The sequence below is a fragment of the Homarus americanus genome, unplaced genomic scaffold (assembly GCF_018991925.1).
Source record: "Homarus americanus isolate GMGI-L3 unplaced genomic scaffold, GMGI_Hamer_2.0 scaffold13944, whole genome shotgun sequence".
Taxonomy (NCBI): Eukaryota; Metazoa; Arthropoda; class Malacostraca; order Decapoda; family Nephropidae; genus Homarus; species Homarus americanus.
This window is the reverse complement of record NW_024757136.1, coordinates 73,060-92,184: the sequence shown is the minus strand read 5'-3', so window position 1 is coordinate 92,184 and position 19,125 is coordinate 73,060. Positions and strand designations below refer to the sequence as shown.

The following is a 19,125-nucleotide window of genomic DNA, read 5'->3' as shown; positions in this document are numbered from 1 at the left end:
CGGCCACTGCTGGTCTGGGTTACCTGCTCTGTAAGGAGACACCTCACCTTTTGTTGTTGTTATTATTTGTTTTTATTATTATTGTTGTTATTATTATTATTATTATTATTATTATTATTATTATTATTATTATTATTATTATTATTATTATTTATTATTATTTGTTTTTATTGTTGTTGTTGTTATTGTTGTCGTTGTTATTGTTGTCGTTGTTGTTGTTAGTATTTTTATTTACTATTCGTCATAAAAAGAAACTATCCGACCTTCACTCAGCAGAGGGTGACGGCCGGACCCCAGGAAGAGGAGAGGATAGTTCACGGTTTAATCCTTCTGGGTTGTGGTGGTGTTATAGGCCTCTCCTGCACCCCTCCCCTCTCCCTGTCTCCTCTTCCTTCTCTCTCCCCACCTAACCCCTTGACCCCTCCCCGTTTCCCACCACCCTAAGAAATCTTACCTGGTCTCTTGACTGGTACACACTGTTACGAACCCGCCTTGTCATGATCTACCTGCAGCACTACGAACCACGCCATCTGTTTGTCTACCTACCACGAGCAACGCCATCTAGGGACAGAAACACGAGTATGATGCTTTTCGTGTTTCGTCTAAATCAGCTATATCAGGATGATGATTCATAACTGTTCCCCACACCTGCGTCCTGTGTGTACAAACTTTCTTCTTATTATTATTATTATTATTATTATTATTATTATTTTTGTTTTTATTTTTATTGTTGTACTTATTGTACATTGTTTATTTTTATTTTCACTACTAAAACTAACTTAAAATTCCAGCAGTCATGTTTAATCTGTTGGGGGTAACTGTGGCAGTGCTCACAATGACTCATTTAGAGCCCCGGGAACTCATTAAAGGTGATTATCATACATCGCAGGTGCTCGCTGTCTGGCTCGGATAAAGAGACTGGTCTCTCTCTCTCTCTTGGGTCTTCACTAGAGATTCGTAAAGCTAATCTTATTTTTTAACCCCCGTAACTTAAGATGAATTGTGTTCATCCAGTCTCAGTGTTGTTTTGACGCCATTAGGGTTGAAACTTTGTTGTTGTTTTGTTATTGTTTTCTATTAAAGAACCATAAATTGCCATGTCTTCACTTATGGGAAATAGTTAACGTAAGGTTTATTTTGATTGACTTATATTACAGTGTATAGTTGAGATAGTTTTAGTGTTATTTTGGTGTTATTTTTGGGGTGAGTTGGTTTGTGGTTTAACTTGGGTCTTCCATTCCCCAAATTTACGACGAAAAGTTTACATTAGAACCTTTGAGAATCTGCGTTTTAATGTCGTACACACACACACACACACACACAATGGCATAAACATTACTTAACATTAAACTGAAAATAATGAAAACGAATTCCATTTTTTAACAAACTTTGGTGAACTAATTTATCCAACATGAGAACAAAATTAAATTAAATATAAACGACTTTTTTAACCCAATTCCTCCCTTTTTTCTGATTGGTTGACTGACAATGTTTACTAGATCAGCTCGTCACTTACACACCACATTTGATACATTTTCTGACAGATCATGGCTTGGTTCTTAGATCTTCTTAAAGGAACATATATACGGTCAAATTTCTCAGTAGTTTCGTCGCCATCTTTGTGTCATTCGTTATAGTGAGTCATGTCTCGTGTTCGTTAGGGTTTGTAAGGGTTCGTAAGTATTCGTAAGGGTTCGTAAGGGATCGTAAGGGTTCGTAAGGGTTCGTTAGTGTTCGTAAGGGATCGTAAGTGTTCGTAAGGGTTCGTAGGGGTTCGTAAGTGTTCGTAAGGGATCGTAAGTGTTCGTAAGGGTTCGTAAGGGGTTTGTAGGGTTCGTAAGTGTTCGTAAGGGATCGTAAGGGTTCGTAAGTGTTCGTAAGTGTTCGTAAGGGATCGTAAGTGTTCGTAAGGGATCGTAAGTGTTCGTAAGTGTTCGTAAAGGTTCGTAAGGGTTCGTGAAGTGAAGAGTCCTCCTAGGTGACGATCTCTCTCTCCAAGGTGTTTGACCAAGTCCCACATACTCGACTAGTCTCTCTTAGACCCAGGCACATGACGTCACAGATGAGATTTGGAAGTGACATTATCAATAACAAAAGCAACAAGAACACTGCAGTAATGATAAACAATAAGATGCCGTATCAACACCACTACGGACAACACAACAACAACAATATCACCACCACCACCACCACTAACAACAACAGTATCACCACCACCACCACCACTAACAACAACAGTATCACCACCAACAACAACAGCAACAACAGTATCACCACCACCACCACCAACAACAACAACAGTGTCACCACCACTACTACCAACAACAACAACAACAGGAGACTCACGCCACATTCCTCACCCTCGGACGCTGCCCCTCCCGTCCTCCCCTGATGGCGCGCCTCCGTAACCCCATCTGACTCTGACTTCGTCTTATAATTCTCACCTTATATAAAAAAAATACGTGTCAATTATGTCAAAAAAATACATCCTATGTATTAATAAATCCATATTCGTTAATTTAAATATCATATAAATTTGCTAGATAATAAAACAAATTTAATGAATGTGTATGTGATAAGATAACGAAGGCGAAGTCATGAACGAATGGTACGTTTCGGAGGATGGATGGCCACTGCGGTATGCCAGGTAGGCCTACGGTGGTGTGCCCTGCCCTAACACTCTTCCGTTTCCTTACAGTTTATTATCATCATCACTACTTCTTCTTCTCTCACTTTTATCAATATTTTATACACTTTTTTTTTTACCATGTCTTCTCTCTGTGTGTATTATTGTTTATAGTGTGTATATTCTGTTCGGTTTTGTGTATAATAAGCGTTGGTGTATTAATCCGTTATAGTCCGTCTACCTCCGCTAGTGATAGATTACCTGTTTCATTTCCTCTTATTTCACATCTTTCTCACCATCTTCCTCAACCATATTTCTTATTCTTTATCTTCTTCCTTCTCCTCTCTTCTTCACATTTCTCATTTTATTTTTCTTCCTACTTACTCCCAATTCTCTTGTTATTCTCTTCTACTTCATTCCCTGTTTATTCCCAATTCTCCTCTCTTAAACGTCTTTATCATATATTTATCTTCCTTATTCTTCTATCCTCTTCCTTTATTTCTCATTTATTGGTGTTTCTGTTTACTGTTTTCATTACACTTTCTGTTGTTTTTCTTCCATAGGTCCTCACTACCATAAGTCTCTACTAGTTAATCTCAAAGTATCCCAAGTGAGCTTAGTGTGATCTGATCCTAGTATGTGAACTGATCTGAGGGTTGGCGACCACCGTCCTTCACTCTAAACGTTTTGGGGGCTGTTTTTACCAATCCTCCAAGGTTTTGTATCTCTTTCGGGGACCCAGTTTTTTATTTCATTCGTCCATCCTTGCTCTCCTACCCCTCAACTTTGTCTATTAATATTTCTGTTATTATTCCCCCATCACTAATTATATGACCGAAGTATCGTATTTTTTTCCTTTTTTTTTTGTACATTTTAAGTATTTTTCTTGAAGGTTTTGCTAATGTTTGCCTGTCAGTGTAGTTTATTCTTAGCATTCGTCTATAACACCACATTTCGAAGGCCTCCAGCATCTTTCTGGTACCTTAGTGTTTCTCATTACTTTAAGGGCTTGCTTGTTTTAGTTTTTTACACTAGTTCTTTGTTTTGTGTCCTCAGTGACATTACCCATATACTCTAGTCTCTAATCTCGCCAAACTTTGATTCGGTCTTCACAAAACTCTTGAAACACCAAGTACCAAGATCATCAAACTTGATCCTATCTTCAGCCCAAATCCTTGAGACTCGCCTGTCTCCACCGAGATCAGCACCAAACTTGTTCCTGTCTTCACCAGGAAACTCGTCTGTCTTCATCAGGAGCAGCAAACTCGTTCCTGTCATCGCCAGAACTTGCCAACTCATTGACAGTTTCCACAAAAACGTTTCTCGTTTGTAGCACCAGAGTAGAATGTCTTGGGGAACATACCCGCCTCCCGCCCGTACCTGCAGGCCTCGTGCTTGGTGGGCAGGCTAAGATTTACTCGGATGTTTTGGCGCGATTGTACTGTCGATGAATCTTGTGTGTTACTGGGTATTTGACGTTTACTTAGACTCGTTGAGATCCGATAACTTCAGGTGAGCGTTGCTGTGTTTTGGTGCGTTCATTCTGTTCAAATCATTATCGTGTACTTACAGATAAAAGTAAAACACTTCGTGGGGACGCGCTATGAGTAGGTGAATATGTTTTAGGGGAGTATTAATAACAGTCAATCATCCTTACATGTTATTAAATACTGTACTGTGTTTATGATTCCTTTAGCTTCGATAATTTTTTGGGGCGCATTCGACCTGTATTCGTTTCGCGCGTTATTGGCCAAACATCTGTGTTTTTATTACCGTATTTCTTGGTTCATAGACGAGCTAAAACTGTATAATTTGTGGTGTGTTCATATTAGTTGTTCTTGTGTGTTATTGGGTAGAGGAACAAACTTTTGGGTCCGGTGTTTAAAGTCTAAAGGGAACGGGCGACATTATTAGGTACAAAAGAGAAACAAAGAGAGGAGTGAGAGAAAGGGAGAAAGAGAAGAACAAAGAGAGAGAGAGAGAGAGAGAGAGAGAGAGAGAGAGAGATTTGTCCTGGAGGAAAAAACATAATTAGGGAAAGACAAAGTACAGTAAATAGAAATAGCTGTTCATTGAAAGGTGTGAGGGAGAGACATCAGCTGATCACAGGAGAGAGGAACAGCTTTCTCTGGAGGGTGGCGCGGCGTTCTCAGCTCCCACCTGGTGCTTCACGGCTTTCACCATCCCGCCTGCTGTTCACCACCACCACCACCACCCGGCCTCTTAGTCACCATCACCACCACCAGAGAGAGAGAGAGAGAGAGAGAGAGAGAGAGAGAACAGTATCGTGCCACCTCTGAACCCCCGAAGTGACCCCTGAGAGACTGGTCGTGTACAATAGTTCTCCTGAGAGACTGGTCGTGTTAAATGGTTCTCCTGAGAGACTGGTCGTGTACAATAGTTCTCCTGAGAGACTGGTCGTGTTAAATGGTTCTCCTGAGAGACTGGTCGTGTACAATAGTTCTCCTGAGAGACTGGTCGTGTTAACTGGTTCTCCTGAGAGACTGGTCGTGTACAATAGTTCTCCTGAGAGACTGGTCGTGTTAACTGGTTCTCCTGAGAGACTGGTCGTGTACAATAGTTCTCCTGAGAGACTGGTCGTGTTAACTTGTTCTCCTGAGAGACTGGTCGTGTACAATAGTTCTCCTGAGAGACTGGTCGTGTTAACTGGTTCTCCTGAGAGACTGGTCGTGTACAATAGTTCTCCTGAGAGACTGGTCGTGTTAACTGGTTCTTCTGAGAGACTGGTCGTGTTAACTAGTTCTCCTGAGAGACTGGTCGTGTTAACTGGTTCTCCTGAGAGACTGGTCGTGTTAACTGGTTCTTCTGAGAGACTGGTCGTGTTAACTGGTTCTCCTGAGTGACTGGTCGTGTTAACTGGTTCTCCTGAGAGACTGGTCGTGTTAACTGGTTCTTCTGAGAGACTGGTCGTGTTAACTGGTTCTTCTGAGAGACTGGTCGTGTTAACTAGTTCTCCTGAGAGACTGGTCGTGTTAACTGGTTCTCCTGAGAGACTGGTCGTGTTAACTGGTTCTCCTGAGAGACTGGTCGTGTTAACTGGTTCTCCTGAGTGACTGGTCGTGTTAACTGGTTCTCCTGAGAGACTGGACGTGTTGACTGGTTCTTCTGAGAGACTGGTCGTGTTAACTGGTTCTCCTGAGAGACTGGACGTGTTGACTGGTTCTTCTGAGAGACTGGTCGTGTTAACTGGTTCTCCTCTCCCACAATTAACCATAAGCCCTGGGTTCGACTACTCAAAGTGATTCGCTATTAGTGAATATTCGGCGTAACTAAAGATGTGTGACTGTATTCTAACCTAACCTAACCTAACCCAACCTGACCTAACCTAACCTAACCTAACCCAACCTAACCTAACCTAACCTGACCCAACCTAACCTAACCCAACCTGACCTAACCTAACCTAACCCAACCTAACCTAACCTAACCTAACCTGACCCAACCTAACCTAACCTAACCTAACCTAATTCCCTGCCGAAAAAAAACCGAAAATGAACGTAAGATAAAACAACTTTCCTATGATTCATTTAAGTTACGTTCATTAGAAGTTAAACAAACGTATCTACTTAAATCTCAGTGTTTTTAATTTTAACGTTTTGGGTGTGTGTGTGTGTGTGTGTGTGTGTGTGTGTGTGTGTGTGTGTGTATCGTACGTTTAACCTCGTTGTGTGTTAAGTGAATCAGTAAGGTAGATTCTTATTATTGTTTTAACTTTCAAGAGGAAGAAGACTCATTGTGGCGAGCTTTTGAGAATGAGAAACCAGTATTTTTCTATTTATATTCATGTATGTTAGTTATGTGTGTGCGTGTGTGTGTGCGTGTGTGTGTGTGTGTGTGTGTGTGTGTGTGTGTGTGTGTGTGCTTGGCTGACACTTGAATATAAGGTAAATCCAGTGACTTTTTTTTTAATATGAGATTAATCCAGTATTCTATTGAGTTGTTTTTTTTGTATAAGGGATAAATTCTCTTCACACACACACACACACACACACACACACACACACACACACACACACACACACATCGTCGGCTTCAGAAGGTATCGTGCCACCTTTGAACCCCAGAAATGAAACCTTAAGTGAAATGAACCCCTGAAATGAATCCTTAAACGAATCCCTAAATGAATCCTTAAATGAACCCCCTGAAATGAATCCTTATATGATTCCCTGAATTAATCCCTGAAATGAAACCTTAAACGAATCCCTGAATCTTGTAATGAAGTTGATTATATTACCGGGTCCGGACTCAAAACCGGGCCTAAATTTGCATTATAAGACCGTGGGTTAAACCAGGAGAAATTTCGATTTGGCGGGTTAGGTTAGGTTAGAGGTAGATTGGATAAAGTTAAGTTAAGGGTAGGTTAAGTTAGGTTAGGTATAGAATATAATGAAACGTATTTAAATAATAATAATAATAATAATAATAATAATAATAATAATAATAATAATAATAATAATAATAATAATAATAAAACTCCCTCACGTTAATCAGCCCAAAAGAGACAGACATTGAGCTGACACACGCATCCAGAAAATAAAAATTAACCCCCCCATTTTAACATTAGGTGGCAACTGCATCTCACACGCGGTGATATGTAATTAAGCAATTTATATATCTGGCGAAGTAATTTATTTATATATTAAAAAAATTTATTTATGTGACCAATGTTAATTATTTATATATTAATTAGGAGTTGTGTGACGGTAAATAATGAATTGGTGATTAATTCTGGCCAGTTAGAGAGATGATGACATTAATGGGTAGAAAAAGAATTGTTTACGCTTTCTCTTGAAATTGGATCTTGTATTGGTGTAATGAGAGGTTGCTTACAGTGTGTGTGTGTGTGTGTGTGTGTGTGTGTGTGTGTGTGTGTGTGTGTGTTTATTATATGTTTGTTTGTTTGTGTTTAATTCTTCCACCCACATTGTGGACGGTGGAGAGTGAGATTGACAGACACAAAGGGACAGATGTGTGGAGTTAGTGGCTTATGTGGTGTTTTTACTGTTGTTGTTTGTGCTGAAGATGGATGGATGGATGGGTGGATGGATGGATGGTTGGATGGATGGATGGATGGATGGATGGATGGTTGGGTGGATGGATAAGTAAATATTGATGGATTGAGGGACACGGTTGTTATAAAATCAGGAAGAGTGAGATAGACTGTTGGTTTATTAAGTGATGTTGTTTTATGTTTACAGACGTGAGTGAGGGCGGACGAGAGGACGAGGACAGTGAGGGTGTGGGCGAGGCGCCGCCCGGCTGCCACCCCGCCACTGACCCGCCGCCCCCGCCGCCCTTCAGCCCGCCACCCCCTCGCCCGCAAGCCATGGAGGGCCGCCCTGCCGCCGCCACCAAACTGGGCCGCATGTCACCCTCCGTTTATGTGGGCGGCGGCACCTTGGGGCGTGTCAGTCCCGGTCACGACCTGGGCTACCACACCCTCGTCACCAGACAGACCCCCACGCCCACCAGGGACCGCACCACACCTACCAGAGACCGAACCACGCCCACTAGAGACCGGACCACGCCCACCAGAGATCGTACCACGCCCTCGCCCTGGTCTGACGTGCGAGCCTCGCCTTTCCCCGCACTCGACCTGTCTGCATTGTCGTCGTGTCCGCGGTCCTCCCCGAGACCGCAGCTGCCGCAGGTGCCCCCACAGCAACAGCAGACGACGCCGCAGCCGCAGCAGCAGTTGGAAAGCACAGACCAGCTGCTGGCCACGTACAAAGGTAAACGGGTGGCGCGGTCGTCGCCGTTCGACAAACTAAGCGACGAACTGGTGGTGCGGATCTTGTCCTTCCTGCCGACCAACTCGGTGTGTCAGTGTGCTCGGGTGTGTCGACGTTGGTACGTGTTGGCGTGGGACCCGCGGCTCTGGTCCACTATCACCCTGGCCAGTGAGGCCATACACGCCGACAGAGCCATCAAGCAGATCACCAGACTCCTGGCCAGGGACTCCGGCGGCTGTGTACACGTCGAGAAGGTCAGTCACCATCCACACTGTTCACCAATACCTCCATTATACCTATAAACACCTTTCATCTGTTTACTTTTATGGTGTGTTAATTACACACCTGTTATATTTGCTATCCATTAATTACCTCTTCTGACCTGTATCATCTATTGATTATCAGTGGTAATTACCCAGGTGTCATGAATTAGATTAAACATTTCTTAGATTATGTTATAGTTGTACCTACATTTAACTCATCATACTGCCTCTACGTTACTTAGTCTTCCCTCTATACCCAAAAGAATTACACCCACCCACACCCATAACACAACACTACCCACAAAAGTCACTACACTACACCCACCTACACCCATAACACAACACTACCCACAAAAGTCATTACACTACACCCACCCACACCCATAACACAACACTACCCACAAAAGTCATTACACTACACCCATAACACAACACTACCCACAAAAGTCATTACACTACACCCATAACACAACACTACCCACAAAAGTCATTACACTACACCCATAACACAACACTACCCACAAAAGTCATTACACTACACCCACCTACACCCATAACACAACACTAGTGCCCCAACATCACTTACTCCCGGGTTGGCTTTATCTCTGTGTATCAAGCCACGCCCGTCTGAGTAGATATATTAGTGTCGAGATTAAATCAGTTGGCTCCCCTTCCATTACCTCGTGCTGTACCTTAAGAGAAAGAAGAAAAAAGTAATCTTGGCTTTTATATTGGACTGTTTTCAAATGATTCGTTTTGTTTTATTTCTTATACCTAGACAGACAGTCACTCGACAATGGTTTTAGTTTTTTTTTTTTCGTGGCCTTGGTTTATGATGTTTATTTACGTCACACAAATAAAAGTAATGTTGTCTCCTACACAGTCAGCGAACACGGCATTAAGCAGAAATTCTGTTGTGGGAATCATATCTCGGTTTTGTATGTTAAAACTTTACCTTTGAATGACCCTCAGGAATACTCCAATAAACTAAATCTTTCCTTCCTTATCATGTAAGAGTAATTAACACTTCTCCCTCCCCACCAGGTGATTCTCAACAGCTGCTCTCGACTGTCTGATCGAGGATTGTCGTTGATTGGTCGACGGTGTCCTGAACTGCGACACCTGGAGATCAAGGGTTGCGTCAATGTCACCAACGTCGGTATTTTTGAGCTGGTCACGCAGTGTGTTAACCTTGAGCACCTCGACGTCACAGGTGAGATTGATACTACAGATGAGGTTCTCTTTAAGTAGTGCAGGCGGTGAGTCTTCTGGTTTGTGATTGGTCTCTCGCTTTGATTACGTTGTTTTGGTGTTTATATGAAAACACAACCAGAATTCTCCTAGCCTATGATTGTCTGGAATTTTCCTGGACAATTGTAAAAGAATTTGATGTTTGAGTATCACCTGTAATCACTTAATCAGTCAAAAGTACATACTGAGGTCTTACCTGACTATAACGCTACTGTACTTGACCATATACTATACTGTACATAATTTGTAGATGATAAATTATATTGAATTCTTGGTTAATGTAGTGTTTCCCATTGGTTGATCAGGTAGAGCGGTTAGTACCCTCAGCCAGTCATGGTACCCAGAGTACTTGTCTGATGCAGTACATGTTTTCCATCCAGGTACCAGGCGTATTGTTCCTTGTTAAAGATTAGTTATACAGTATGTTCTTATTTAAAGGTCAGGCATACTGTTCATACTCGTAGGTCAGGCATACTGCTCTCACTTGTAGGCCAGGCATACTGTTCATGAACGTCATAGTTACCACACTGATAGAGTACAGTACACCCATTATAGGCCATACCTTCAGTGCCACTAAACCCTTCTCCTTATATCCACAGGGTGTCACCAGATCACGTGCATCCACCTGACACAACAGGGAACGGTGGAGCCTGAGCCGATGCACTCCCGTCAGCTTTACCTTCAATACCTCGACATGACAGACTGCTACGCCCTTGAGGACCAGGGACTCAAGGTCATTGTCAAGAACTGTCCACAGCTCCTTCACCTCTACCTCAGGAGATGTATTAATATAACAGGTAAGTCCCCCAGCTACTGAAGGAGTATTAATATTATAGTTAGCCCCCAGCTACAGGAGATGTATTAATATTATAGATCAGCCCCCAGCTACTGAAGGAGTATTACTATTATAGGTCAGCCCCCAACTACAGGAGATGTATTAATATTATAGATCAGCCCCCAGCTACTGAAAGAGTATTACTATTATAGTTAGCCCCCAGCTACAGGAGATGTATTAATATTATAGGTCAGCCCCCAGCTACAGGAGATGTATTAATATTATAGGTCAGCCCCCAGCTACAGGAGATGTATTAATATTATAGGTCAGCCCCCAGCTACAGGAGATGCATTAATATTATAGATCAGCCCCCAGCTACCTGAAAGAGTATTACTATTATAGTTAGCCCCCAGCTACAGGAGATGTATTATATTAGGTCAGCCCCCAGCTACAGGAGAGGAGGTCATCAGCTACAGGAGATTACAGGTCAGCCCCAGCTACAGGAGATGCTCAGCCCCAACTACAGGAGATGTATTAATATTATAGGTGCCCCCAGCTACAGGAGATTAATATTATAGGTCAGCCCCCAGCTACAGGAGATGGCTATTATAGATCAGCCCCAGCTACTGAAGGAGTATTACTATTAGGTCAGCCCCAGCTACAGGAGATGTATTAATATAGATCAGCCCCAACACAGGAGATGTATTAATATTATAGATCAGCCTCAGCTACTGAAAGAGTATTACTATTATTGGTCAGCCTCAGCTACAGGAGATGTATAGATCAGCCCCCAGCTACAGGAGATGTATTAATATTATATAGCCCAGCCCCACAGGAGATGTATTAATATTATAGGTCAGCCCCCAGCTACAGGAGATGTATTTATAGGTCAGCCCCCAGCTACAGGAGATGTATTAATATTATAGGTCAGCCCCCCAGCTACAGGAGATGTATTAATATTATGCTACAGGAGATGTTAATATTATAGGTCAGCCTCAGCCACAGGAGATGTATTAATATTATAGGTCAGCCCCTGGCTACAGGAGATGTATTAATATTATAGGTCAGCCCCTCAGCTACAGGAGATGATTAATATTATAGATCAGCCCCCCACAGGAGATGGCATTAATATTATAGATCAGCCCCAGCTACAAGGAATTTATTATAGTTAGCCCTCAGCTACAGGAGATGTATTAATATTATAGATCAGCAGCTACAGGAGATGTATTAATACAGTCAGCTACAGGAGATGCATTATTACAGATCAGCCCCCAGCTACAGGAGATGCATTAATATTATAGGTCAGCCCCAGCTACAGGAGATGCATTATATTATAGATCAGCCCCAGCTACAGGAGATGTATTAATATTATAGATCAGCCCCCAGCTACAGGAGATGTATTAATATTATAGATCAGCCCCAGCTACAGGAGATGTATTAATATTATAGATCAGCCCCCAGCTACAGGAGATGTATTAATATAGGTCAGCCCCCAGCTACAGATGTATTAATATTATAGATCAGCCCCCAGCTACAGGAGATGTATTAATATAGGTCAGCCCCCAGCTACAGATGTATTAATATTATAGATCAGCCCCCAGCTACAGATGTATTAATATTATAGATCAGCCCCCAGCTAGAGGAGATGTAAATATAGGTCAGCCCCCAGCTACAGGAAATGTATTAATATAGGTCAGCCCCCAGCTACAGGAGATGTATTAATATTAAAGATTAGTCCCCAGCCCCAAGTGATGTAGTATTTGTATGAAAGGTGTTCCCCAAGTCCCAAGTGATGTTAGGGTGTGAAGTGAGAGGACTTAATCAACTTTTGGGCCATTGTTGTGTCTTTTATTTGTTTATCGACAACTGATTTCAACATACAGTACTATACTGGTTTCCTGGTTTTATTGGATTTTGTTTTTTAAGTCAGTAATTGTACGTCTAGGGTTCCTGTGTGTTTCACTTAACTTTAGGTTTAAGCTACTTTGTTACCTGCATACCTTTCGTGTATACTGCCAAATATTAATATAATGTGTAATTGTTGCAGATACGGGAGTGAAGCACATGGCCAGCTACTGCCTCATGCTGCGGGAAGTGAGCGTGTCTGACTGTGTCCAGATCACCGACTTCGGCATGTACGAACTAGCCAAGTTAGGGCCCAACCTCCGCTACCTGAGTGTGGCCAAGTGTGACCAGATCAGTGATGCTGGCATCAAGCAGATAGCTCGCCATTGCTACAAGCTTCGCTACCTTAATGTGCGAGGCTGTGAAGCGGTCAGCGACGATTCCATGGAGATGGTGGCTCGGTCATGCCCGAGACTACGTGCTCTTGATATCGGCAAATGTGACGTCACTGATAATGGCATGAAACTCATTTCAGAGCACTGCCCAAACTTGAAGAAGCTATCGGTGAAGTCTTGTGACATGATCACTGACCGTGGTGTTCAGTACATTGCGTACTACTGCCGTGGCCTTCAGCAGCTCAATATCCAGGACTGCCAAGTGACCATTGAGGGTTATAGGACAGTTAAAAAGTACTGCCGGCGCTGTATCATAGAGCACACTAACCCGGGTTTCTTTTAGTGAAGCTAAAATGTGTCTGCGCCTCGCCCAGTGTTGTGCCAGTGACTATAGCAAAAAATTGTACCAGTGCCAAATAATGTGAGCCCCTGTAATTTTGGTGCCACCAGGGACAAGACCCGGGTGCTGCTGTGAACAGCCCAGTGCCAATTCTAATGCAGCCCTAGGCAAGACGTGTGCCTACTCACCTGTGCCAAGTTTGCAGTGCCAAAACGGTGAGCTGATTCCCATGTGCAGCATGCATCAAATAACTTACTCCTCCGTTTACCAAAGTAATGCTACCGTCGCCCTGCATACAGTGCCAGATGCTGCTTTGTAGCATGCACAGTTGTAATGCATCTGCAGTGTGTGCACACTCATCTCCGTGCACCAGTGTAGTGTGTACCTGTGTAGTACACGCTTTCACCACATGCACCTTCACGATGAGCATATTTGCTGTGTGTACCTTTGTCATGTGCATCCCCATAACTTGCATCTTTGTCGCGTTCATCATCATTAAGTACCATTGATGTTCACTTATTGTGTACACTTTCAGTAGCAACTTCTCATGTTGTGCACCTGTATAGTGTACACCCTCACCATATGTAATTTCATCACATCATTTTCCTTTTCCGTAGTGCCAGTCCTTGTTACAGCAAATAGCATCGTCTGTCTGGACCTTATCTGTTCACTACCGATTATAGAGAAACATTATGCAACAACATATACAAAGTGATATTTAGGAATAACTTTGGCATTGAAAAAAGTTCCAATGTTTAAAGTTCACCAGTGATAAAATGAGGAAATATTTGCTTCATGAAATCTGTGATGCAACAGTTGTTGTTCTGTACCTGTGAGTCTGCAAAGAGAACCAACAGCCTACAAGTGTATTTCCAGGAGATAAACAATATTGTTTGGGCAATAGTTGGATCCTGGCATCAAAAGCCACATTTTCAGTAACTATGTAGACAGGATGTATAATGCCACTAAGTATGCCAGGCAGTGTAACATTGTATGCCAGTAATGTGGATTCATCCTTTTCTTATGCTGTATCCCTGTACATAAACGGGGTCCTGTATACTGTACACTAACCTTCTACATTTGCTGCATGATAGACAAAACATGCTTTAAAAACTATTTCTAGGGGTGCCTTATCATGCTCAAATTCAGGGTAAATATTTGAGTGATCAATCCTGGTATTTTTTGCTCCAAGAATCTTCAAAATAAACTGAGAATGACATATACACACTCACATGAATATTTAGGCAGCCAACAGAGTTTACTTGCGATTGGCAATGTCAACAAATTTTAGTTTCGTAAGAGAAGTTAAAAAATGTGGTTTGTAATATATTGTCCAGTATATGACAATTGTGCCTTTACAAAATGGCAATCAGAGTTTCATTTTATATATATATACAGTATGTACATGTGGTCATTATTTTTTTATGGAAAATCATTTATCCCTATCATATAATTGTTTGAAATTTTTATATATCCCAAATTTACTTCTAAGCTCCCAGAGTTAAGTGATATAAAATTGCAACAGTGCCTCAAAAATCGTAAAGAATGTTTGTTATACTTGCATACAATATGTGCCTTTTTGTTTCTAATTGCCAGATAAATTTGAAAGTGTTCTCAACTGCACCTTTTGAACAGTACCATCATTACCAGGACTACCAGTATACTATGTAGGACACCATCATTACCAGGACTACCAGTATACTATGTAGGACACCATCATTACCAGGACTACCAGTATACTATGTAAGACACCATCATTACCAGGACTACCAGTATACTATGTAAGACACCATCATTACCAGGACTACCACACTATCACACCTCAACTCCCAAATGCATCATACTTTCCCTCTCCTAGACTATAGCCACCATGTTCCTAAGAGCACACACAACACAACACAACACACACACACACACACACACACACACACACACACACAACACAACACAACACAACACAACACAACACACACACACTTTGCTACAATGTTACCAGTGACTACTATACCATTCTGTTAATGATCATGACACTCACCAACGTGTTTGCGATAGCCTACTCCCCCCACCCCACCCCCACACATTACAATTGAACCTACTATTGATTGTCCTCTCTGCCATGCTTGACTGTTGCTGTAATCCGGTGTTCCTAACAACTGTTACCACAACCTTGCTACCATTCTCCTGACAGCTACTACCATCATTGGCTACCATATATACTCCACCACCTGGTCTCTAAGAACCACCGCTGAGGGTCAGGGTCACCACTGTGGTTGACCTTCACCATAATATCAAATGTCCTACCATTCCTGACCCATGACTTGTTCCTGACTGGCATCAACTACCATGTCTGGCAACCATGCTCCTGCAACCACTACTACCATTCATCTGATGACTACCAGAATATTTTTCCTTATTATCCTCCCAAACGACGACCATTGTTGTTACCATTGTCCTCTCATAAAGGGGCCCATGAACATTTAACCATCTACCACAACACACTACCATCATGGCTGTCTACCACCATACCTGCCCCCCTATGTTTACCGTTGCTCTCATTGGTTACACCTGTTTTCTTGATGACCAGTTACCAAGTGTAGATTCTTCTGGGCCCTTAAGATCTACTAGATGTTGGTCCTAACATCTGACAGTCATTGGTCGTAGCAATTGGCAGTCATTATTCTTAGCATCTGACAGTCATTGGTCCTAGCATCTGAGTCATCGGTCCTAGCATCTGGTAGTTATTGTTCCTAGCAGCTGACAGTCATTGGTCCTAGCATCTGACAGGTGTTGGCCTTAGTATGTGGCACGTGTGGGTACAGTAGGAGACACAGTTAGCCAGACCATAGTTCCATCAAGTCTCTTCCAGCAGATGCATGACTCTATACCACACACCAAGCCTTTCGTGAAGGTCTGGTACCAAGGATGCCTGTCCCTCAGATTACTTATGCATGGTTCGTAAATATAGTACTGTTAAACTTCTCGAATGTCTTTCTGAGAAACTTTGACCAGCCATATCATCTTCTCACTGAATATTACACTTTACATGTACAGAAATGGTTACAGGCAATGATATATATGCAGTCTCTTACAATCTACAGCAACAGCTTCCTCATGAGCCACTCTTAACAGATCCGTAATTTTGAAAGTTTCCTCAGCCCTAAACATTTGAATAAAGTGAAGTAGCGATACAAATCTATTTGGTAGTGAAACAGTATTTATCAAGCTTGAAGAACATGAGGCTTCTCTTTCACACCCTTTACGGCCATTAATTAATCTTAAACTCTGCACAAATTAAAAAGAATAATAATGTTGAAGGTTCCATTCTCCTCACACAAACAGGTCAGCCTCTATATTTACACCTTTGTCTGTAAGAATTTATAACATCAGGTCATGGCCTTTGTTTACACCTACACTGTTTACCTGTCGGATGGTGAAGAGGGCGGGAAACTAGCGTGATTACAGGAGCACTTGGTGGGACAGGCATCTAGAATCTGTGATCTTTTTTATACTTTATTGTAGCGAGTCAAGGTGTGGCAAGATGACAGTACTTTCTCTACAGTCTTCACAAATATAGTAAACAAACTGATTATTTAAAGACTTGTGATATTATTTTGTTTAAAGAATTACAAATTGTAGGGTATTGATATGGTCAAATTGTTAGTGACCATTTCCTGTCCATTCTATAAAAAATCAATGAGGTAGATTTCAAAATAAATTGTCTTTAGACCAGAAAATTTAATCATAATGTATTTTTATATAATCCAAACCACGATATACTGTAATAGTGAGTTATTGCTAATTTATTTCACACAAAACTACTGAACCCTACAGTGTCAATTCAGGTTACGTCTACCAATTTTTTTTTTATTGGAGTTTGTTATTTTTAACCCAGGAAATATAACTCGGCAATCCTGTATTCTTCCCTTGTATTAGAATGTGATGAGATTGATTTTCAAGACTTAAGAGGGATGGAGAATTTATGGTTGGTTAGGTTTGAAGAACAGAGAAGACGGCGAGTTACTTAATGTTTTGGGTCTATAGAACAAAGAAAATAATGGAAAAGTATAGCCAATCAGTCATGGTATTGCCCAGTCTTAACTTAGTCAGTGTCTGGAAGAGTTTTGTTTGATGTAGGTTTGTGTTGGTCACTATAGTAAATGATATGCCTTGTGCCCAGTGATATGTTGATGCTGCTACCAGTGGGACGTGAAAAGTATCCCATGCGCTTGAAAACAGAAAAAAAAACAGGTGAATGACAGTGACAGATCAAAAGAAGAAGAGAAAGACACTGTGTGATCAATTTCCTTACAGGTCTGGAGGGGGTAAAGCTCTCTCGACTGTGTTGGGTGCTGACAATTTTCCAGTGATATTCTTCTTCCTATTTTGTCACCATAAACCAAAATGCCACTTCCGACTCGCTGCCCCCAAACTCACGGCTGTTCAGAAAATTTATCATCTCACTTTATACGTGTTTACTTCTCTAACTTCTGAAGTAAAATAGTGTAATGATAAAGAACTCTGTATTACTGTAGGATACTCGTTAACTGAGTGGAATGTATAAATTAGATAAATTAATAGCTTTTAATCACTTCCTTAATCTCGTTTTCAGTAACAATCGTGAGTTTGGTCATTGACACTATTGCCATAATGTGTGCCTATTCGTTTTATATACAATCATAATGTATTGAATTTGTATATTGTTATTATCCCTTTATGTAAGTTTTTTTATGAGATATTTTATAATTTATTTACTGACACAAGATTTTATTTCTTGTGTAGAATAAAAAATTACCAATCTGTATTACTGTCATTATCCTGAGCTTTGTTCACCAGTGTTGGATTGTAATAGAAATGCAGTTAAATGTAGACCTGTATATTGTTGTATTAATCAGTTGAAGTTATTGCATTGACAGGCAATTTATGTAGAGTTAACATTATGTATTATCGTATGTTCAACTGTTTTCAATATCTGAATTATGTAGCAGTGAATATGATACGATAATTAAAGTTATAGAAACCTGTATAAATTATTGCAAAATGTACAGTACCTCAACAGTAACATCTGGGACCGTATATACTTTATGAAATGTGTACGGTGCAAAATTGAACAGTTTTACATCAATCCATCTATAATCAGGCTACAGGCCGGGCAATTTTGTACACATTTTATTTTTCTTAATTTAAAGAGAAAATGTCTTAAATATTACATTGTATAACATTTTTATTTAGGTGAAACTTTTTGTTGTTGCCAACAACATAATTATAAAGGCGATTGTATTTAAAACAATTTGCTTCACTGTTTAGTCAAGTAGGGTTCGGGACAGGAGTGACTCAGTATGAGGATGGAGGAGGGTCGGGCTGGGCTTCAAATAGGAGTGTTTTAGTGTGTGGGAGCGAGGAGGATCGGCAGGTGAAGTGATCTTAAACCTCGATCACACAATGATACGAGCACACCCTGGCCCAAGGAAAGTATATAGGTTTCCTTGACCTGGCCTCAGTCTCTCACCGGCACCAATACTAGCAACACCGTGGCCTGCCTACCACACAACACTGCACCGCAACTCTCAGGTACAGTAATGTGTCTTCTACCACTATGGGCATTTATAGTCCTTACCAATGTGAAAAATCAGTCTCTGTCAGTCTGGCTCCTGTGTCACTGTTTTGTTAGGAGACAAGAATCTCTTTACTGATCGTTCGTAATGGTCGTACACCAAAAAAAAAAAAATATTCGGCACACGTGTTATATTGTATCACGCCGTAAGGGTGCCGAATAATTTTTATTTTTTTTTTATTTATTTTTTTTCTAATTAAGATATTTTAATTAAATACATTTAGAAATATCTGAATTAAAAAACTTTAAATACAAAAATATTCTAAAAA

At 41.2% G+C, this 19,125-nt stretch overlaps 1 protein-coding gene across 2 annotated transcripts in view; it reads left to right on the top strand.

Moving 5' to 3' along the window:
* LOC121857383 (F-box/LRR-repeat protein 7-like) overlaps positions 1-18,042 on the top strand; it is a 48,885-nt gene extending 30,843 nt beyond the window's left edge. The window contains exons 2-6 of one of the 2 annotated variants that reach the window (XM_042353402.1): positions 7,843-8,630; positions 9,684-9,852; positions 10,196-10,270; positions 10,490-10,687; positions 12,713-18,042. In XM_042353402.1, coding sequence (XP_042209336.1) covers positions 7,843-8,630; positions 9,684-9,852; positions 10,196-10,270; positions 10,490-10,687; positions 12,713-13,248 — 1,766 coding nt within the window. In that variant the 3' untranslated portion in view covers positions 13,249-18,042. The remainder of the gene's footprint in view (positions 1-7,842; positions 8,631-9,683; positions 9,853-10,195; positions 10,271-10,489; positions 10,688-12,712) is intronic. The other variant, XM_042353403.1, reaches the window with a different exon arrangement.
* Positions 18,043-19,125: the final 1,083 nt, after the last annotated feature.